The sequence below is a fragment of the Molossus molossus genome, unplaced genomic scaffold (genome assembly GCF_014108415.1).
Source record: "Molossus molossus isolate mMolMol1 unplaced genomic scaffold, mMolMol1.p scaffold_m16_p_1, whole genome shotgun sequence".
NCBI classification, from domain to species: Eukaryota; Metazoa; Chordata; class Mammalia; order Chiroptera; family Molossidae; genus Molossus; species Molossus molossus.
Genome location: NW_023425344.1, coordinates 171,033,501 through 171,057,973, shown reverse-complemented (window position 1 = coordinate 171,057,973; position 24,473 = coordinate 171,033,501). Strand labels below are relative to the sequence as shown.

At 36.0% G+C, this 24,473-nt stretch overlaps 1 protein-coding gene across 9 annotated transcripts in view; it reads right to left on the bottom strand.

Annotated features, from left to right (window-relative positions):
* RALGAPA1 (Ral GTPase activating protein catalytic subunit alpha 1) overlaps nt 1–24,473 on the bottom strand; it is a 294,638-nt gene that overhangs the window by 55,487 nt on the left and 214,678 nt on the right. For all 9 annotated transcript variants that reach the window (XM_036275297.1, XM_036275307.1, XM_036275315.1 and 6 more), the window contains 2 exons: nt 15,031–15,154; nt 3,586–3,741 (listed from right to left, as the gene is read on the bottom strand). In XM_036275297.1, coding sequence (XP_036131190.1) covers nt 3,586–3,741; nt 15,031–15,154 — 280 coding nt within the window. The remainder of the gene's footprint in view (nt 1–3,585; nt 3,742–15,030; nt 15,155–24,473) is intronic.

Sequence of the window (24,473 nt, the reverse complement as noted above, 5' to 3'; positions counted from 1 at the left end):
TTTCTGAAATTTTTCCTTTCTACTGAATTAAGTTTCAACCTTGATAGATTTTATTTAAACTGATTTAAAGTTCTATTAAAAAAAATTATACCTTTCAAAGTAATATTGCTTTATTATGGTTGTTTACAATTTTGACAGGTTTTACTTTTACATGGTAGGTACTACACATGTGAAAGCAGTGACATTTCAAATCAAAATACTTGGAGATTAAACAACACACTTCTAAAAAACACATGGGTCAAAGATTCTCAAGAGAAAATAAAAAATACTTTGAACTAAATGAAAATTAAAGTTCTGGAAAAGGATACTAGGGATGGGTGTATAACAGTAAATGAAGTTTATGCCAATGGACCGTACATTTAAAAATAGCTAAAATGGTACATTTTATGTTGTACTATATTTTATTACAATAAAAAAAACTCTTTCTATGCTTATATATGAAACAAACCATTAGTGTTCAAGGTTTAATCCCTCAAAATCCCAGTATTTAAAATTTTCACTATTTAAAAATATAATTTCAATTAGAACTCAAGCATTTAACAATTCTTAAATGGCATTATTATTTCTAAAATTAATTTTATTATGATAACTGTTAAACATCCATTTCAGATTCTTCTCGAATAATTAGGGACAAACCCTTGTGAATGTTTTGAATGAAATAAGAAATCTTACTTATCTGACATTTCTACGAAGGTCACAAGAATGAAAGTTTAAGTACCATATAATTATGAGGTTTAATATAATGAAGTAAAAATACGCTGACATACTTTTTTTTTTAATTTATTTTTTTATCCTCACCCGAGGACATTTTTCCATTTTTTGCTCAGGTAGAGTGGGAGGGAGAGAGAGGAACAGAGAGAGAGAGAGAGAGAGAGAAACATCGATGTGAAAGGGACACATCGAGTGGCTGCCACCCGCACAACCGACCAGGGCTGGGGACAAACTGCAACCAAGGTACGCGCCCTTAGCGGGAACCGAACCCGGGTCTCTCAGGACCGCAGGCCTACGCTCTAACCGCTGAGCCAAACCGGCCAGGGCCTGACATACTTTTTAACAAAGCATTTTAACAAAAAAATGATATACTTTATTCTGCCCTTATGTTTGCAATTTAAGGTATTATTAACTTTAGACTACTCTGGGGTTTCAAAGTTGTATCCATGGAGCTATGAAAATGATAATGATAAATATGAGTCACTGCCAAATTCTTAATTGTTAAAAGTATTTATATTTTTGTATTATACTCATAATTTTCAGTATAGCTTATCTTCAGAGATTTAAAATGATTTGATGAGAAAAAGTGCTTAATTAACATTTTAATGAAGTTTTATTCCAATCCAACTCTTCACCATCTTCTTGTCAGTATTCATGGCTCATTTTGTACTTCTAAAAACTACATGCCAAGAAATTCTATAGCAAACTTGTTACTGAACATGCTTTCCTACATTTATCGATTACCTTCCACCTTTATTACTCATTTCCATCTAATTAGCATCCTGACATTACTTTTAATAACTATTACTCACTTAATAGGCATTTTCCAATACTATTCTAAAATATAAAAAAAAATGCATCAAGGATATTAAATCAATCTTATAAAACATTTGAGAGGAGTTCTGAAGTTCCTTTTCAAAAATGTGAGAACACTATTTTCATAGTTTATTAACGAAGTGTGCAGAGCTTTAATATCAGGCAACAAAACAACAAGTAAAATGACCTATGATATTAAGTTGGTTACATGCAACAGTAGTACTGAATGAATGGAGGAGGAAAAAAGGAGAAGGAGGTATGTTTCCTAAGGGGTTAATTTCCAAAATATATAAAGTACTTATACAACTCAACAAAAGGAAGACAAACAATCCAATTAAAAATTGGGCAGGGGACCTGAATAGCTACTTCTCTAAACAGGACATACAAATGGCCAAGAGACATATGAAAAAATGCTCAATGTCACTAATCATCAAAAAAATGCAAAGTAAAACAACTGAGGTTATCACCTCACACATGCCAGAATGGCTGCCATCAATGTATCCTCAAACAACAAATGCTGGTGAGGGTGTGGAGAAAAGGGGACTCTAATACACTGCTGGTGGGAATGAGACTGGTGCAGTCACTATGGAAAACAACATGGTGTTTCCTCAAAAAATTAAAAATGAAACTGCCATTTAACCCAGTGATCCCACTTCTAGGAATATATTCCAAGAAGTCTGAAACAGCAATCAGAAAGAATATATGCACCCCTATGTTCATATCAGAACTATTTACAATAACTAAGATCTGGAAACAGCCCAAGTGTCCATCAATAGACAAGTGGATAAAAAAACTGTGCTACATATACAAAATGGAACACTATGCAGCTGTAAGAAAGAAAGATCTCTTACCCTTTGAAACAAGCCAGTCAGAGAAAGAAAAGTATCACATGATGTCACTTATTTGTAGTATAATGAACAAAATAAGCTGACAAACAAAATAGATTCAGAGACACGGAAGTAGGGAACAGACTGACAAACCTCAGAGGGAAAGGGGTGGGGTGGGGCAGGGAAAAACCAAAGAACTTATATGCACATATGCATAACCAATGGACAGACAACAGTGCAGTGAAGGTGGGTGGATCAGGGAGAGCGGGAAGGAGGGTGTCAATGGGCAGGGTGGGTGGGGGAATGGAGGGACATTTGTAATACTTCCAACAATAAAGAAAACAATTAAAAAAAAAGAAAAAAGAAAAAAAGAGAAGGCAAAGAAAAGAAATGTTGGACAATATTTTATTTTTTAAAGTATTTCTTCCTAACAAAACCAAGCACATACAACTAGAATGATTTTTGAATGATGGTGCCAGCTACAGCAAAGTAGTGGCATAGATTTTAAAACACGCGGGCCATCAAAACTACCCCTCTCTCTCTCTAATAAATTCGAAGGTAGTAAAATTTATTTTAATTAAGGCTTATTTTTTATTTTTTTATCCTCACCCGAGGATATTTTTCCATTTTTTTGTACAGATAGAGTGGGAGGGAGAGAGAGGAGAGGAAGGGAGAGAGAGAGAGAAACATCGACGTGAAGGAACACATCGAGTGGCTGCCACCCGCACGACCAACCAGGGCCGGGGACAAACTGCAACCGAAGTACGTGCCCTTAGCGGGAACCAAACCCGGGTCTCTAGGGAACCGAACCCGGGTCTCTCCGGACCGCAGGCCGACACTTTAACCGCTGAGCCAAACTGGCCAGGGCTAATTAAGGCTTATTTTATCTGTTATATTAGTTTTAGTTAAAATGTATGATAAAGCATGTTATATTTTAAGTGCTTTGTAGTAAATAACTTACTTTTCTCCTTCTCCCTCAATCAATATAAACATTATCTATTCATGCAGAGAGACATGAAATATAATTTCACAACTTTGTATACACGTTTTTCAATTTGTCGTATCTCCACTTTCTTGATGGCAAATCTTATTTAAGACTATAACCTTCGATCATATCATTAAGGAAAACAGAGTTTGTTCTATAACAATACTGTTTCTGAAGATGGTATTGGGTGAATACTCAAAATTAGTGTTCGGTTAATTACATTAGTACTTTTCTCTAAACACTTACTTTTTTGGTCAAAGAGTCATCAGAATCAGAAGGCATTCTTGTTGATACATGAAATATTACTTCCACTGTTGAGGTAGCAAAATATGGTGTGGTCAATCCAGTACTTTTGTTTTTTTGTAGTCCTCCCATGAAACCACAATGGTTTGTAAGATTTACCTAGAAGCAATGAAGAGACACAATATTAATCAATTAAACAAAATTCAAAAACCCACTGTTGGAAAAGAATCAAATTTTTCACTTTGTAAAAATGTGGGCAAAAAAAGTCTTTTGTATGTTATCAACTAATGTTTGACCCAGAATTGTCAGTTACAGCTGCTTTGTTCACTCTGGTATTTTTTCTTAAGTATTTGAAGATCACTAATTAATAGGAGTTAATTAGAAAAGAAATTAACTGCTGTGCACCATGCATCTTGAGTTAGGCTACTAGGTGTTAATGGTATATTATAAAGAATGTTGGGAACACCAAGGGCAGAGAGTAATAATCAAGTAGCAAAAATCAGAACTGGAAAAGTTAAAACAGTAATGTAACTTTCATAAAATGATTAATTAGGTATGTCATATTTACTCATCGAAACTGCCTTCTTAATTATGAGTACCTATCATTAGTCCAGAACAAGAACATCGACATGCAGAACTTAGCACACTTCAAATGCACTGAACTACAAATCAATCTGTGCAGATTTTAAATTTCTTTTTTCCTGATTATAGATACAATACATGCTAATATCAGGGTCGATGCATTGAAATATATTTCCTGTGTGATACATGGAAGCCAGCAACTTAAGTTCACTGTAGAAAATGTAAAAAATGGGCCCTGGCCAGTTTGGCTCAGTGGTTAGAGCGTCCACCTGCGGTCCGGAGAGACCCGGGTTCGGTTCCCGCTAAGGGCATGTACCTTGGTTGCAGTTTGTCCCCGGCCCTGGTTGGTCGTGCGGGTGGCAGCCACTCGATGTGTCCCTTTCACATCGATGTTTCTCTCTCTCTCTCTCCCTCTCTTTCCCTCCCACTCTATCTGAACAAAAAATGGAAAAATGTCCTCCAGTGAGGATAAAAAAACAAAACAAAACAAAAAGTTTTTTTCTTTATTGATTTTAGACAGAAAGAGAGAGGGAGAAAGAGAGAGAACCATCGATGAGAGAGAACATCAACTGGCTGCCTCCTGCATGCCCTCTACTGGGGGTTGGGCCCACAATCTGGGCATGTGTCCTGACCAGGAATCGAACCAGCGACCTCTTGGTGCATGGGTCAACACTCAACTTTTTTTTTTGACTCAGTAATACATTCATACAATGAACAATTCAAAAGATATACCAAAAATTTTCCTTCCATATCTCTTGTCTCTGGTTACTCAGCTCTCCCAGAAAATAATTTCTTAAGCATTCTTCCAAAAATGTTCTCTGCATATACAATTAAATTCGTATATGTATGTGTGCATGCATATACAATGTTCTGTACCTTGCTGTTTTGCACTTAAAATACCTTGACAAATACTCCTTATTAGTAAGTAAACAGCTTTCTACTTTTTTTTGTTTTCATGGCTTCACAGTTCTTTTTCTTGATGTACAGTAATTTAACTAGTCCCCTACTTGAAGGATATTAAGGCTGTTTCCAATCTTTTGCTATTACATGTCAGGTTGCATTTGTGAAAGTATATCTGTAAGATAAATACTCCAAAGTGGAACTGTAAGTCAAAGGTCATGTCCACTTTTAATTTTGAAACCCACTACCTAAATTGCTCTTCATACATGGCACCAACAGTGTATGAGAGTACCTGTTTCCCTCACACCCTCTAAATGTATTATCAAACTTGATCTTTGCTAATATGATAGGTGAAAATAGTATCTTAGTGCACATTTGTTGTTCTGTTTTGTTTTAGCGACAAATTTATTTTCAAGTCAATTATCTTATTCTGGGAAGGAGAAAATCTCAGTTTTATGTTTCTTTTCTGTAAACACTTCTGTAACACTTACTGATCTCTGCTTTTTAAAATAAAGTTTTTAATCTGTAGAGGAAAATTCACATGAAATTTTAAGAAACAATAAAAAGAAATCCCATGCACCTTTACCCAGATACCTCCAATGAAAACCTATTACAACCAGGATACTGACACTGATAAAGTTAAAAGACAGAACATTTTCATCACCACAAGGATTCCTCATGCTGCCCTGTTACACGAGCCACTCCCACTTCTCTCCTACCCCACCTCCTCTCCTTAATCCCTGGCAATCACTAATCTGTTGGTCACTACTAAAACTGTCATTTCAAAATGTTATATAAATGAAATTATATAGAATGCAACCCTTCCAAGTGTTTGGAGATTTTCTGGTTAACGATTTCAAGTTTGATCCCACTGTAGTTGAAGAGCACACTGTATAATTTCAATGCTTTTAAATTTAAAGTTTGTTTTATCCAATATATGGTCTACCTTGGGCACTTGAGTGCTGTATAAATGTCAATTAAAGCCCCTTGGTGATGGTGTTGAGTTTTTCCATATACTTGCTGATTTTCTGTTCAGTTTCTCTCTCAGCTGTTGAGAGAGAGGTGAAGTTTGTATCTATAATTGTGAATTTGTTTATTTCTTCTTTCAGTTCTATCAGCTTTGCTTCACATATTTTGCAGTTCTGCTATTTACTGCACCTTTAGGATTGCTATGTCTTCTTGGTGGAGTGACACTTTTATCAATACATGTCCCCCTGCCTCTGCTAAATTTCTTTGCTCTGAAATTTACCTTACCTAATATTAATGTAGCCACTCTAGCTTTCCTTTGATTAATGTTTGCATGATATAACCTTTTCCATTCTTTTATTTTATACCAGCCTAAATTGTTATATTTGAAGTTTCTTCCTTTTTCTTTTTTTGCAAAATACATAGACTTTATTAAATGCCACTCAATTCCCCAATGAAGATATTTCATTACAAGTATTCCACACACTGCAAGTTAAGAAATTGGAATGGTACACTGATGACAAAATTTGTGAGAAATACTTGACCAAGTAAAAACGCACACAACTTCTCATAGTCAACTTTCTCAGAACTCTACAAAGGAAGTCTACTGCATTTCCTTTAAATAAAGCCAGGCAGTGACAATGAGCACTCTGTGTCACCACATTGTGGGACTTGAGGCCTCTCAGCTTTTGTATATACTTTGTGCTTTAAAAAGCCTAGAAATTTAAGTTTTTGCTCAAATTGCAGAATAAAGTAATACGTCTAATGAAGAAAGGCTTAGGGCAGGTAATTCCCCCTATCATATTTCTGAGAGAGACAAAGGGAAGAGGAGGATTATACCTTGATTTTAGGAAATACTCTTTTTTCCAGGATGTAACTAAGGTGTGCATATGTGGGTCATGTTTTTAAATCCAGTCTGTCCATTTTTAAGTGGTGTATTTAGACATTTTTAATATAATTATATTTTATGTAATGACTGATATGTTAGGGCTTAAGCCTGCCATTTTATTTTTTGTTTCTCTGCTTTATTTTCCCTGCCTCCTTTGGGTTAATCATTTTTTAGAATTCCACTTTTGTTTACCTATCTTTTTTTATTTTTAAATCAGAGAGAGAGAGAGAGAGAGAAGAAACATTGATGTGAGAGAAACATCAATTGGTTGCCTCCCATACATGTTCCATACCTGCAATCTAGGTATGTCCCCTGACCGAGAATTGAACCCGAAACCTTTTGATACATAAGATGACACTTCAACTAACTGAGCTACCTGGTCAGGGCTTATCTATTATTTTTTTAGTATATCTTTTGATATGTGATTTAGTGGTTGCCCTTGGTATTATATGTACATAACTTATAGACTACTGATGCTGTCATTTACCAGTCTGAGTAAAATATAGAAACCTTACCTCACTTAATGGCCATTTACTTTCCATTTGTAATATAATTGCCATGAATATTTTCATGGCCCTTTATTTAGAAACACAACAGATAGTGAAATAATTTTTGCACCAATCATCAAACATAATTAAGAAAACTCAAGCCCTGGCCGGTTTGGCTCAGCTGTCAGAGTATCAGCTGATGGAACCAAAGGGTCACGCGTTTGATTCCGGTCAAGGGCACATACCTCAGTTGCAGTTCGATCCTTGGCCCTGGTTGGAGTCGTGAGGAAGGCAACCAGTCGGTGTGTCTCTCTCACATAGATGTTTCTCTCTCTCTCTCTCTCTCTCTCTCTCTCTCTCTCTCTCTCTCTCTCTCCCCCTCTCCCTCCCTCCCACTCGATCTGAAAATCAAAGGAAAAGTGTCCTTGGGTGAGGATTAAAAAAATAAATAAAAAAGAAAAAAGAAAAAGAAAACTCAAGAGAAATAATGCCTACAGTATTTACCCATATTTTTTCTTGCCATGTTCTTTCTTCCTGTTGTTCCAAGGTTCCTTTTATCATTTCCTTTTTGTTAACATAATCTTTTTTTTTTAATCCTCACCTGAGGACATTTTTGCATCCATTCTCAGATAGAGCAGGAGGGAGAGAGAGAAACATCGATGTGAGAGAGACACATCGACTGGTTGCCACCCACATGACCCCAACCGGGGCCGGGGACAAACTGCAACCAAGGTACATGCCCTCTGCGGGCCAGCGCTCTAACCTCTGTGCCAAAGTAACCAGGAAGTGTTAACATAATCTTTTAATGATTCTTTTAGGGTATTTCTGCTGGCAAATTCTGTATGTTGTCCTGAGAAGGTTTTGCTTCATTCCTTCCCTAGCTATAAAATTCTAGGTTGACAGTTTTCTCCCTCCACCACTTGAAAACTATTATGTCACTTCCTCCAGCCCCTATAATTTCTGATGAGAATTTCACTATCATTCTAATTGTTTTCCCATTATAGATAAGGTACAATTTTTCTCTGTATGCCTTTGAGTTATTTTGTCTTTAGTTTTCATAAATTTAATTATGTTGTATCTTAGTATGGATTTCTTTTGATTTATCCTGTTTGGATTTCACCCAGCTTCTTCAATCTGTAGCTTTATTATTTTTATTTCTCTTGGCAGATTTAACATGAAGTTTTCAACATGATTTCTTCAAGTGATTTTCAGACCAAACCTGTTTCTCCTCTCCTTCTGGGTCTCAGAAATCAGAACACAGTAATGTTAGATCTCTGTCACAGTTCCATAGGCCTCATTGTCTTTAAATCTATTCTCTTTCTACTGTTCACATTATTTTTTAATGATTCTTTCTTCTGTAAAGCTATCTCTACCAGATTGTTGCTGGGTCCATCTACTGAGCTTCAAATTTGTTATTATATTTTCAGCTCTAAAATTTCCATTTAGTTCGTCTTTGTGTCTTTTATTTCTTTGCCAAGAGTTTCTATTTTTCATTTGTTTCAACTGTGTTCCTGATTGCTCCTGGAAGCATTTCCATTATGTCACTTTAAAATCTTTGTTATCTTGGTATTGGTGTCTACTGTCTTTTCACTTAGTTTGAGACTTCCTGGTTCTTTCTATGCTCTCTGATTGAAGCCTAAACATTTTCATATTACGTTATGGGACTATAACATATCTTATTTAAACCTTATTTATTTAAACCTTCTACTTTAGTTGGCTGTTTTGTGACAGTTCCATCAGAGAAGCAGGGGTGATGCTTCCTCATTATTGAAAGGTGAAGGTAGAAGTATAGGTTCCCCACTTAACCTCTGTTGACACCTGGGGAGGGGAAAACCTTATTACTGCCAAGGGAGGTAAGAGTTCTGGCTTCCAATGTGGTGTCCACTGACATAGTGGCGGGGGTGGTCTCATTACTGCTGGGTAATAGTGAAAGACCTAATTCTTCACTATGTCCCCTCTAACATATCCCAGTGGAGATGGGTAGGGACATCTCATTACTGCTGGGTGGGGATGGAATTCTAGGTTCCCCCTGTAGTCTCCACTGACACTGTTTTGTGAATAGCTGACAAAGATGAAAGTCTTGACTTTGTACTCGCCATTCTCCGATACTATGTGATGTTGCTCTGGCTTAGAGCTGAGGATGCCTCAATGAGAAGTCTAGGTTCCCTAACTGATTTTTGTTGCCAGGAGTGGGAATGGGGTAGTCACAGTGTTTTCTGTGGTGTTTGGCCGGAGTAGAGCAGTTATTATCTGTTTTTCTTGGTTGCTCCTTTCCTGGTCCTTTGGATAGAAAAGTGTTCTGTGGATTTTTTTTCTTTCTTTCTTTTCCCTGTGCTCACTGAAGTTTCTAGGTTGCTGGCTTCTTCAGCTCCAAATCCTGGACTAAGTGAGACAAAAAGGAAACCCTGAGAACTCATCATCATGTCATTCCTTGGTCCTGAAGTACCTAGTTGGTCTATTTTCTCTCCACATTTCAGTTTTCTTATGTTTGTTTTATACATAATGTTCAGGGTTACTGTTGTACTTACTGAGAATAGAAAGAGTATGTTTAGTTGATCTTCTGAGAAGTAAAAGTTTCCACTGAAAAAATTAATGGATTTTAATGTATTCACAGATAAGTGCAATCATCACCATAATCAATTTTAGAATATTTTCATCACTTCAAAAAGAAGTCCTGTACTCTTTAGCTGTCACCCACATCTTCCTTATCCCCCACAACCAGCCCCAAGCAACCACTAGTCTACTTTCTGTAGCAATATATACTGTATATACTTATTGTGGATATTTCATATAAATGGACCATAAAACATGGTCTTCGTGATTGGTTTCTTTCAGTTAGCATGATGTTTTCAAAGTACATTCATATTGTATCAGATGTCAGTACTTCCTTTTCATGGCTGAATAATATTGTCATATGGAGATACTATACTTTGTTTAGGGTTCAGATTGCTCCATATCCAAGCCTACAGTTCTGTTATTACTGCTGTCTGACTTTTTGGTTACAGTTATCATAGTGAGTGGTATCTCATTGTGGTTTTGATTTGCATTTCTCAGATATATTTCGACAACAGGCATCTTTTCATGTGCTTATTGGTTTTTTGTATGTCTTCTTTGGAGAATAGTTTATTTCAGGTCTTTTGACCATTTTTTAACTTGGGTTGTCTTCTAATTATTAATTTATATAAGTACTCTGTATATTTTTAAAGTAATTGATTTGCAATGTTTTTCTCCAAATTTTGTGGGCTGTCTCTTCACTTTGATACTTTTATTTTTATCCTTTATTAATTTTAGAGAGAGAGGAAATGAGAGGGAGAGAGAGAGAGAAACACCAATAATGAGAGAACCTCAATTGGCTACCTCCTGCATGACCCTCACTGGGGATCGGGCCCACAACCTGGGCATGTGTCCTGATCGGGAATCAAACCAGTGACCTCTTGGTGCATGGGTCAATGTTCAACCACTGAGCCACACCGACCAGATGATAATACCTTTTATAGCACAAAAGTTTAAGTTTTAATCAAGTCCAATTTATTGCTTTTCTCTTTTGTTGTTCATGTTTTTAGTGTCATATCTAAAAATTTCTGTTATTTGTAAATTATACATCAATAAAGCTAGAATAAAAAAAAAAAATTAAAAAAATGAATCCCTTGCTAAATCCAAGGTCATAAAGATTTAATTTACTCTTTTTTGTCTTCTAAAAGTTGTTTTTTTTTGTTTTCTTTTTTACTGTTCCATGTTTCAAACATACAGAAAGGTTGAAAACACTCATCAACCACTTAGATTCAATAGTTTCAGCTCTTACATTGAGGTCTTCAATCCATTTGAGTTAATTTTTGTATATAGTGTGAGGTAAGAGTCCAACTTCATTCTTTTGCGTGTGGCTATCCAGTTGTTCTAGCACTATTTGTTGAAAAGAGTATTCTTTCTTCACTAGATGGTCTTGGCACTCTTGCTGAAAATCAGTTGACCACAGATGTGTGGGTTTATTTCTGGAATCTCAATTCTATTCCATTGATAGATATGTCTATCCTTGATGTAAGTACCACATTGTTTGATTAACATTGCTTTGTACTAAATTTTGAAATCAGGATATGTAAGTACTCCTAATTTGTTCTTTTTCATATATTCCTTGCTTTTACTAATACTTATTACCAATATTTTTCTGGTTTGTTTTTTTAACAGAAAATATATTCATAATGTTTCTTTATACTTTCTAAGTCACTTTGATGTACATAATCTCAGCTAAACTTCACATCACTTCTGTTGGTAAAAAAAGTATATGACCTTTGACAAATAAGCAAACAAACCCAAAGAGCTCAAATAACTGAGTTAGAATGAAACAGCAGGTTAGATCAGCCATAAAAACATATGCTGAATGATAAAGGCATGCATTGGACACTGTGTAAGAATTAGGATTTAAAAAGAAAAAACAATGAGGTGTAAATGCCTGCCCTCTAGTATCTTACAGTCTAGTGCAGTGGTTTCACATGTATTCTCTATAAGAATTTTGAGAAACTATGTAGTAAATTGACAACTACAACGAACATGTTCATCTAAAGTTTAAATTGCTGCAAAAGATATAATTTCTAGTGTACTGTATGTATATATATATATAAACATATTTTCATCAAAATCTTAGAGCTACAGCCCAGGCAGTGTGGCTCAGTGAATGGAGTGTTCGTTGTCCCATGAACTAAGAGGTTGTGGGCTCAAGTCCCAGTAGGGGGTGTGCAGGAGGCAGCTGATCAATATTTTTCACATCGATGTTTCTATCTACCTCTCTCTTCCAAAAAATAAATAAAAACATATTTTAAAAAAAGCTTAGAGACTTACGGTCAAGATGGCAGGGTAGGTAAACACGGTCTCGCCTCCTCCCACAACAACATCAAAGTTACAACTAAAGAACAACTATCATTCAGAACCATCAGAAAACAAGCTGAATGGAAGTCCTATAACTACAAAATTAAAGAGGAAGCCACATCGAGACTGGTAGGAAGGGTGGAGGCGTGGACCAGTTGGTCCCATACCTATGTGTGGCGGATAAAAATCAGGAGGACACCTCGGCTGTGAAGGTCGTTCCTGAGGAGCAAGGGGTCCCCCTCCCACACCAGACCGCCAGCTCAGGGTTTCAGTGCCAGGAAGAGAAGTCCCCATCACTTCTAGCTGTAAAAACAAGCAGGAATGGAGGCTTAGGCTGCTGAAGCCCCAGGCAGCTCCTCTTAATGGGCCTGCTCACAAACTTACTCATACTTGCTCCATTTGAGCTCCAGCATAGGGGAGGCGGATCGAAAAGGCACCAGAGACATACAGGGAAGAACTGAGTTGTTTGGCATTGGGGCGAGGGCTGGAGAGGCAGCTTTCTCCTGCACAACGTGCTTGTGTTCCTTTGGTGAGCCCTTCCCCAATGGGGCAGGCAGACAGTACCATATCTGGGACTCCAGTAACCTGGATTACATTATATGCCCTGCCCTGGTGATTCCCTGAGGCCCTGCCCCACCTAACTTTTGAGCCCACCCAAGCTATTACCACTTGCTTTATTATAGGAATGGCTTGTTTTGGATCCTGTTTCAGATTTTCCTAAATTCTCTCAAACAAGCAGCATCTGGTCTCAGTGAGCCCCATACCTCTCGCTAAGTGGCCCCAGGCCTGGCACTAGAAGCAGCCAGCCTTGGTTCACAACTTGGCTTTCACTGGGCACCTCCAAACCCAGTACAAGGAGCAGCCATCTGCAGACTGCTGATGCCTGGTGGTCCCGGGTAGAACACAGGTGGTGGACCCGGCCCTAGAGCCAGCACACCCAGTGGACAGCTTCAAAACGCTGCGAAACACCACCAAACAACCACCTCCACAAGTGACACACTCAAGGAATGGACTCAGTGGGTACCAGAGTGCTGCTGAAGTAAGTCTTGCTCTGTGTGGTGCGCAGCTGATCATCCAAGGTAGTCAGAGGTCGGTGGATAGTGGGCATAGCCAGTTCCTGCAACTGATCAGCCTGAATACAGCCCTCTCATTGATGCACCAACAGCAATCAAGACTCAATTACAACAGAAAGGTACAAAGTCCACAGGAGGGATATACCTCGAGGGCCCAACTGAAAAACCAGGGAGGCTGTGCCTCTGGACCCTACAGGACACCTACTAAACTAGGCCAACCTAGGAAGCCCAGGAGACATAGCAACTCTACCTAATACATAGAAACAAACACAGTGAGGCAGTCAAAATGAGGAGACAAAGAAACATGTCCCAAATGAAAGAACAGAACACAACTCCAGGAAAAGAACTAAACAAAATGGAGATAAGCAACCCAACAGATGCAGAGTTCAAAACACTGCTTATAAGGATGCTCAATGAACTTAGTGAGAACTTCAGCGAACTTAGTGAGGGCCTCAAGAGCATAAAAAAGGACCAGTCATAAATGAAGGAGGCACTAACTAAAATAGAGAATAATTTACAGAGATTCAATAGTAGAGTAGGTAAAGCCAAGAAGCAAACCATCAATTTGGAATATAAGAAAGCAAAAAACACCCAATCAGAACAGCAAAAAGAAAAAACATCCAAAAAAATGAGGCTAGTATAAGGAGCCTCTGGGACAACTTCAAGCGTACCAACATTGACATCATGGGGGTGTCAGAAGGAGAAGAGAGAGAGCAAGAAAATGAAAACCTATTTGAAAAAATAATGACAGAAAACTTCCCTAACTTGGTGAAGGAAACAGATATACAAGTCCAGGAAGCACAGACAGTCCCAAACAAGATGAACACAAAGAGGCCCACACCAAGACACATCATCATCAAAATGCAAAAGGTTCAAGACAAAGAGAAAATCTTAAAAGCAGCAAGAGAAAAGCAGTTAGTTATCTATCAGGGAGCTCCCATAAGAATGTCAGGTTAATTTTTCTCAAAAGAAACTTTGCAGGTCGGAAGGGAGTGTCAAGAAATATTCAGAATGATGAAAAGCAAGAACCTAAAACCAAGATTAGTCTATCCTGCAAAGCTATCATTTAGAATCAATGGACATATCAAGAGTTTCCCAGATAAGAAAAAGCTAAAGGAGCTCACCACCAAACCATTATTATATGAAATGTTGAAGGGTCTTCTTGAAGAAAAAGAAGATAAAAAATATGAACAAACAAAATAGCAATGAATACTTATCTATCGACAATTGAATCTACAAACAAAATGAACAGCAGAACAGAAACATTCTCATAGATACAGAGAACATTTTGTAGTTTGCCAGATGGGAGGTGGTTGGGGGTATGGGTGAAAAAGGTAAAGGAATTAAGAAGTACAAATTGGTCGTTAGACTGACAAACCTCAAAGGGAAGCAGGTGGGGGTGGTGGTGGGAAGAAATAAACCAGTGTATTGAAGGGAATTCAGATCTCTAAACCTATGTATTTCATACTCTCTGACAATATATTGTCTCATAAAGCAGTCAACAATTTTCTGTTCAAAGTTCCAACTGCTGCTTTCTTTGCAGATGAGACATAGGGTAGAAACAATAACAAACACACTGTATAGTTGTTGACTCTTCTAATATGCTTCTAAAATAAGCTAGGAAAATAGAACACTACTACTGTTTCCAAATAGAAATAAAATGATATTTGGTATAATTTAACAACAGTACCTCCCAACCAAGACCAGCTACAAAATCTTCATATGCTTGACTTCCTCCTGTATTGGTGAGAATGGAATGTTTATCTTCTTGTCCTTCAGCAACATAAAATACTGCGATCTTGTGTGTCTCACGGCTGTAAAATAAAAGATTTTATCATTCCCTTAATCATTAATTTGTCCATTCATTCATCCAATAATTATGTTCTGTGTACAAAGCATGTGGCAATAAAAAGATGAAAATGAATTAAATCTTATAATCTAAACAGGAAGATAAGTAATTATAAGTAAAAAAATTATGAACGTTACAAAATTGCTGTTGGAATAGAAGAAAGGCATGATAACTTCTGACTGGAGAAACAAATTTAAAGGAGAAGGTAATACTGAGTTGGGTAAAAGAAAGAAAGATTTGACCAATGAAGAAGAGAAAGTCTATCAGGAAAGACACATAGGTGTTGAGTGCATGAAGCATATAAAGAGTTGCCTGTTGTACAATGTGGCTAAATTCCAGAATTAAAGGAATTGTGTTTTATAAATAAAAGTAGGAGAACAGAGATGAGTGAGAAATGATTCATTTTTTCAAAGTACTTATAATACAGAAGAAATGTGTACACAACTATTATAAAGCTGTATTAAGTAATTGATAAGTTTGTAGACATTTTTAGTTCTCCCTAAAATTAAAAATGTTCATAAAAGCAAATTTCTTGTATGAAATTTGGCTTTCCAAGATACCTAGGGCACACTACACCTGTACTAGGTTAATATAACGAAAGCCTGGGCTAACAAATTTTATGACCAGAAGTAATGTTTTTAGTACTTTACTATGTAGTAATTAAAACACACACACAAACAAAGCACATCCAACAACAAGTAAATTAAGTGTTGACATTATTTTTAAAGTTTAATCACACAACCAGTGTCCCAACTGCCTCAAGCTGTCAAGTCATGGTTGTAGGTTTTAATATCAGCAATGTAAAATCAGGAACAAGGCTATTTTAGCTGCTTTCACTAATGTAATACGTCACTTTAGGTGGTGAACACTTAAGCAAACTATTGTGTATTGGATGTGACATTAGAATAATCTAGTGTAAACCGTATTGGGGGGGGGGGTATACTTCCAGAATTACAGAATGAATATCTCAGTGGACTTTCTCCCAAGCAAAATAATAATTTATCTGGTGAAAATGATTTAATAAATAAGCATTTAAAGTCCCTGGATATTGTCCTAAAAACATATAGCAAATGAAGAAACATTTATTCAAGAAAATCTACTAAATCTGGTAAGAACAGAGGAAGCCTTTGACATTGAGCCATGACCTGCTCTTTTATCCCACCCTTTTACTTCCACAGTACAGAAACTTTAACCTGGGCATTCTCTTCAGGCCAAGATAGGGGTTCCCTCTCCCTTCCAGTTTCCAGTTTGAGAATATAGTTTCACCAAGAGAAAAGCAGGCTGGTTGTTGTTTTTCATCCTCCCCAGCCTTATGTTGCAGAAACTATATTCCAGGTAGCTATGGCTGAGAGAACCAAGTCTCACTTACCTCATCTAGCTCCCTCTCTTAGGATACAAGCTCTAGATCCAAAAGTGTGTCCTAATCTTCCCCACTCCAATTTACTAGCAGGGAGAAGGTTCCACACCAGGAGATACAAGATAAGAGAAAGAGGAACTTCCAATCCCTCCTAAAGTACCCACTTGTAAATTGAGGGTGTCACTGCAGGAAAAGTTGGTACCTAATCCCAGTTGAGATACAGTGTGGCAGAGGGTTCTGCCCAGAGTGAAAGGCAGGTCTAAGGACAAGAACTCAGCAGCAGCTTAGCCAGAAGGGAATTATTTTATAATGAAACAAAGCTGGGAGAACTCCATGCCTAACTAGGTACTGTCAAAAACAGAGGAGATCTTCAATACAAACAAGTAAACAAAAAACAAAGGAGATCTTGGTTAAGAGAAGCTAGTCGTTCCACAACACAAGCAAAAAAGCAGAGCAGCCAGAAGTTTTTTTTTTTTTAATCCTCACCAGAGGATATTTTTCCATTTATCTTCAGATAGAGTGAGAGGGACAGAGAGAAATATCAATGTGAGAGAGACACATCAACTGGTTGCCACCCACACAACCCCAACCAGGGCCAGGAACAAACTGCAACCGAGGTACGTGCCCTTAGTGGGAATCGAACCTGGGACTCTCTGGTCCTCAGGCCGATGCTCTAACCGCTGAGCCAAACTGGCCAGGGCTCAGCCAGAAGTTTTAACAGAGAGAACCAGGAGGAGATTGACAAAAAGAGACATCCTACGAGCAAACTGAATTCTAGGTGTCAAAAGGCTGTGCATGTGTATATGTTACACCCACCCCAGAGCAATCAGAATGAGATGTAGGACACACATGAAAGCAATTCCTAAGCCACACAGATCTATCAGCACAAGGTAAAGCCTCACTGGTGTTGAACAATACTCTACTTGAACTCAGGGTCAACTTTTAGGAAGCCAAGACTTAAAACTTGCATCCAGTCATCCCTGGAAGTCTGGAAGACTGTGCAAGCTCAAGGCTGTAACCTCTTTGGAGCAATCAGAGAGCAAACCTCCAAGCTAACTAGTCTCTGGGTGAACATGGGGTAAAAAAATGTAAACACTCTGAACATAATAGCTGCCTCCAAGTCACATCCACATCCACATCCACCAGAAACAATAAAAATCTAACTGGTTAGGGGAAATAAAGCACAAGCTTTGATTAATAAGCTGATGAGGTCAACCCAGGGAGACCCCTTGGAAGCCAGGCAAAAAGATAAAAAACATTTTTGGATGTGAGGGCGATCTGGCTGCAACATCTGTCACCCCACTGATCGCCAGGGTTGATTTGGATGATCTAGCTGGCCGGGTGGGTGTCCTCTTCCTCCCTCAACAGATCCATGTGCGTCCCTCCTGAAGCTGCGTGCTCGGTCAAAGAGGATGACCTTCCCCCCAGAGGAGAGGACCGGTCTTCGGTCAATGGTATACGAGTAGCTGTGTTCCCCTGCTAGAACCTCCAAACAAGCTCTCAAGATAAAAAACATTTTTAAAAATTTAAGCATGGAGATCAGAGGCTGCACACTGTGGGGAATGGACTTTGCAACATCACTTCAGCCAAGTCACTAGAAAATAAACAAATGATCAAGCAAACAACTACTACCAACAACACACTTTTGATTCAAAGACACACAAATTTGAAAGTAAAAGAAATGGGAAAAAGATACCATATAAAGAGCAACTAAGAGAGCTTAAGTGACTATACTAATATACTAATAGAACAAAAAATATTATTAGAGATAAAGAGACATTTCATACTGTTAAAAGGTTAATCTAACAGGAAGATATAAAAATTAACAACAACAAAAAACAAACAAAAAACCATATATGCATCTACCAACAGAGTTTTAAAGCACATGAAATAAAAAAAGAACTGAAGGCAGAAGCAGACATTTCTACAATCATAGTAGGAGACATCAATACCCCACTTTCAATAATGGACAAAAGAGATTAAGAGAGTATCAACAAGGAAATAGAAGACTTGAATAACAGTATAAACCAACTAGACCTAACATACAACTACAGAACACTGTATCCAACAATAACAGAAAACCCATTCTTCTCAAGCGTATAAGGAACATCTTTTAAGATAGACTACATGGTAGACCAAAAAAGCCTCAATGAATTTGAAAGGAGTGAAATCATGAAAAGTGTATTTTTTAATTAATAAAAGAAGAACACTTGGGAAACTCATATATATATTGAAATGAAACAAAGTATTCTTAAATAACTGATGGGTCTTAAAAAATAAATCTCAAGGCAAATTAGAAAATACTTAGAGATTAATGAAAATGAAAACATAACATACCAAAACTGATGGCATGCAGGTAAAGCAGTGCTCATTGGTAAACTTACGGATGTAAATGCCTATATTAAAAAGAGGAAAAGATCTCACATCAATAACTAAATCTTCCATCTTAAGAAAATAGAAAGAAGAACAACTAAATTCAAAGCAAACAGAAAGAAGAAAATAATAAATGCCAGTGTGGAAATAAATGAAATAGAACAGAAAAACAATAGAGAAAAATCAATGAAGCCAAAAATTGGTTGAGATGATAAAAGAACTGACAACTTATAGCTAGACAAAGAAGAAAAAAGAGATACACAAATTACTAAAATCAGGAATTAAAGAAGAGACATTACTACATAGCTTACAGACATAAATACCTTATGGAATTATGAAGGAATACTATAAACAACTGTATGCCAATATATTAGAAAGTCAGATTAAATGAACAAATTCCTAGATAGACATAAATTACTAAAACCAACACACAGAGGAAACAGAATTCCTGAACAGATCAATAACAAGTAGAGACTGAAAAGAAAGAAATAAAACTACTTCCACTTAAAGATGAGATAGATGATTTTATATACAGAAAATCCTAAGGAATCTACCTAAAGCTACTAGAGATGATAAATGAGTTCAGCAGGAGTTCAGGATACAATATGAACGTAGAAACATCAATTGTATTTCTATACACTAGCAATGAACAATCCAAAAACAAAATTAAGATGATTTAATAGCATCAAAAATAAAAAAAATACTTAGGTATATATTTAAAAAAACTACAAAACTTATACGGTTAAGTCCTCAACACCATTGTTAGGTTCCTGAAAACTGACTTTAAGTGAAATAATGTATAATGAAACCAATTTTACCATAGGCTAATTGATATAAATAAGAATTAAACTCTTATTGCATATTTCTAGTCATAAGAACATCACCAAACTTCTAAAGACCCAAAACACTTCTAATGAACACAAAAATAAATGAGCTAAACAAACATTTAAGAAAAATTAATAAAAAGAAGATAAGTATTTTCCATCCTGCTTATTCCAGTTCAGAGTTGCAGGTGGCTAGATTCCCCAAGTAGCCTAGGTTGCAAGGCAGGAACCAACCTAGACAAAATGCCACTCAATCATAGGGAGTGCTCAGACATCCGCCCACACTCACTTATACTAGGACAATTTAGACATGCCAATTAACCTAATGTGCACCTTTTTGGAATGTGGGAGGTAACCAGAGTACCTGGAAAAAACCCACTCAGACATGGGGAGCATGTAAAAAACCACAAAGAATCGATTTCCTCCCTCATCAATGATATAACAAAACACAGTTAAACAAAATTATTATTTTAGGACCTGCTGTATTCTGAAAATTGTAAAACACTGTCAAAATAAATGAAAGATCTTTGAAAAAATCTCTCATTCATAGACTGGAAGACTTAATATTTTTAAGATGATAATATTTCCCAAATTGATCCATAAACTTAATGCAACCTCTTTCAAAATCCCAGGTATCTTTCTGGAGAAACTGGCAAGCTGATCCTAAAATTCACAGGAAAATACAAAAGATCCAGAATAGCCAAAACAATCTTAAAAAAAAAACAGAGTTGGGGGACTCATAATTCTTAATTTTAAAAATCGTTACAAAGCTATAGCAATCAATGTACTGTGATACTGCCATAAGAATAGATATGTAGATGTATATGAAACAGAATCTTGTCCAGAAATAAATCCTTGTATATGACATCAAGTGCTTTTTGACAATGGTATGAAGATAATTCAATGGGGAAAAGGAGTCTTCAACAAATGGTGCTGGGGTAACTGGATATCTACATGCAAACCAGTGGGGTTGGATTCTTACCTCATATCATATACAAAAATGAAATGCCCTGGCCAACTCTGCTCAGTGGTTAGAGCATTAGTCCTCAGACTGAAGGGTCATGGGTTCTATTCCGGTCAAGGACACGTGCCTGGGTTGCAGGTTAACTGGGCGCTGACCAGGGCTGTGCAGGAGGTAACCAGTTGATGTGTTTCTCTCAACATCGAAGTTTCTCTCTCTCTACCTCCCTCCCTTCCACTCTCTCTAAAAAATAAAAAAAATGGAAAAAAAAAATCAAAATGGATCACAGAGCTAAATATAAGGTCTAAAACTATAAAAGTCTTTTTAAAAGTTTATAAAACTATAAAAAATACATGAATATTCATAAGAACATTATTCATAACAGCCAAAAAGTAAAACCATTCCAAATGTTCACCAACTGATAAATGAATAAACATTATTTAGGACAGTAATACAATTCAGCAATTAAAAAAAAAAAAATACAGAAGCCATGCAATATGAACTTTGAAAACACTGTGCTAAATATGTCAAAAATATCACATATCATTTGATTTATTATGTCCAGATAGACAAATATATAACAGAAAGTAGATAAGTATTGTCTAGAACTGGGGGTTGAGGGTGGTGTTTGGGTATAATGGAGAATGACTAGTAATGGGTATTGGGCTTCTTTTTGAAGGGATTAAAATACTCTAAAGTTAGAATGTTGTGACAGTCGCACAACCCTGTGAATATACTGAAAACATGTAAATTATAAATGAATAAATTGTATGGTATGTTTAAATCCTGCTCCTGGCAGAAAGGAAATATTTTTAATGTTCTCAGTTTTCCAGGTAAGGGGCTATCAATTAGAACTAGTAAATTTATGAAATTGGGAAGAGCTAGATCGAAATGCTCCCCTTATACTGTATTAATCTAAAAATTGAGAGAAATACATGACATAAAAAAAAAGAATATCTTTAAAATGCAAAAGTAAAACAGAAATCACCTTTATATTATCTGTGTCCTTCTTACAATCAGCTGCCCTTTTATGTCAAATCTTAATCTTTCACCATTCCTTCTTTTTTTTCTACTTACTAACTGCTGCTGCTAAAATGTTTGGTATATCACCATTAGATTAATATGCACTACAAAAGTGAATAATGAGAAAAAGGTATTAGAAAAAAATAAAATTAGTGAATTTGCAACCACAAATATTCTATAAAAATATGTGCAGTCCGGGTAAAATATCATGAGTATACTATAAAAAAATCTGCTGAGATATAAGCACTTTTGAATCTCTGTATATTAAATATGCTGCAACAGAAATACTAATACAAATCATTTTGAGATTTGAAATAAAAACACAGTAGTTCTATCATGAGGAACAGGAATCAGTTCATTTAGTCAAAGAAAAAGATCTATAAATGATCTGGGTAGATAAAAATATAAACAAAGTAACTTTTCATTTATATCCTCCCTAGTCCTCCAGACAAGTAATTAGGTTTATTTCCTGGTTTCTTGGCTTAAGAAGCTCAAAAGTTGCTTTACTATTATGTAATTAGAATGGATTTTCATTTGAACCCTTTGTATTGGGACAAGAAAGAAAACTACGTTATTTTCTTTAGTCCTTTTTTTTTTTTTTTAAAAAAAAAAGCAAACAAAAAGGCCCTGGTGGAGTAACTCAGTTGGTTAGAGCGTCATTCCGATATGCCAAGGTTGTGGGTTCGATCTCTGGTCAGGGCACATATAAGAAGCAACCAATGAATGCATAAATAAGTGTTAATAACAAACTGATGTTTCTCCTTCTCTCTCCCTCCCTTCCTCTTTCTCTAAAATAAATAAATAAACAAAGCAAACAAAAAATGTCATGGGTTCATTTGATATAGAGTATAAAAAAATTATGCTGTCTCAAGGAGGATGTCCTCCATTTAGTCAAGGTATACATGAGAATGAAAGTAGTTAGCAGAAGCCAAGGTACAAAAGCATAAGGTAATGTAAAAAAAACCACAAATAGGCAAGATTAGCTGGTATGGCCTGAGTTCTAGACCAGTGATTTTCAACTAGTGTGCCACAAGAATTTTTAAAACATGCAATACCTGACAATTTAGTCAGGGGTACTGACCTCTTTTACCTTAGATTGTCAAATTTTAAAAAAATTACAACAATCAGCACAAAAACAGCCATCTAATGTGAATGAATCAAAATTATATCTTTTTTTTTTTTTGTCAGATAGGCAAAAAATATATTTTGGTGTGCTGCAGAATTTTAGTAATTAGTTCATGTGTGCCAAGTGATGAAAAAGGTTGAAAATCGTTGTTCTAGACTAAAGAGTCTGGTCATGCATTGGGAAGTCACTAAGGAATAAAATAAAAATTTTAGTTTACAAAGATTATTCGAGTGCTGAGAACTATCTAGGTGGGGAAGAGTCTGAAGATAAGAGCCTACAACTTAGAGGGTTGTTATAACTCTCTTGGAAAGAAGTAATAAGAACATGAAAATAGGGGTTAGTATCAGGAAAAGGAGACAGAGGTGAGAGATAATAAGATAGAACTGACATAATGATTATGAAAATCTAAGGGTAAGGGAAAGAAAATGGTGAAGTTTGGATGACTAAAATGGCACTCCTAAACATAATTGGGAAAATTAGCAGAAGGATCTGATTTGGGAAAGAAATGGTCACCTGAAATGAAGTAAGCAGATAGGAAAAAATTTATAGTAGGCAGCTACAAAATCATGACAGAATTAGAAGATTGGAATACATGGAGAGACAAGAATGGGGGTGAGATGATATGAAAAATATCCCAATGACAGGGATAGCTATATTATAGGGTAGGAGGTAGAAGATGAGTCAGTGAAGACAAATGGGAAATAATTTGAGAATTAGGAATTGAACAAGATAATTTTAGTGCTACAGAAGCCAAGCAAGAAGAACATTTTAAAAAAAGAATAGACAAGTATTAAACTTTTAGGGGATATAATACTCAGGGTTTCTTTAGGGCAGTAAAACTTTTTGATATGACACTACAGAGATGAATACATGTCGTTATATATTTGTAAAAACTCTTACAATGTACAACACAAAGAGAGAACTCGAAACTATAAACTTTGATTAATAATGGTATGTTAATATTGATTCTTCAGTTTTATCAAATGTACCATACTTGATATAAGATATAAATGAAAAGGTAACTATATGTAGGAGAAAAGGGTGTGTTGGAACTCTAAGCACTTTACAATCAATAATTTTGTAAACTTAAAACTGCTCTGATTAAAAAATGCTTAAGGTAATTTGATTAAATTAATTAGATAAACTAAGAGACTATTTAATAAACAGACTATTTAAATAATTATTGCAACTGTTTTTGGAAAGAAGCAATAAAAATATGTAAAAAGAAATAATAATAATAATGCTAATAATATAAAGTGATAAATCCTATGACATGGAAGTGTTACATCTGTGAGAGCACATGGAATAAGAGCCAAACATAGACTGGGAAGGAAGGCAAAAATTACAGGTAGTTTAGGAAAAGGATTTTCAGACAAAAATGATGTTTAAGCTGAGACTAAAAGGATGAATGGAAATTATACAAAAGAAATTTATACCGTAAGACTATTCCATTGTTAATATAAAACAAAATTAAGACATATAACAGTCAAAGAAAAAAACAAAAGAAATAATAAAACAAAAATGACTTAAAAAAACAGAATATAAGATAATATAATAAGTGAGAAACTTTTTTTTGTGAAAAAATTAAACACATTATTTGCATCAAGAAAAATAAGAGTA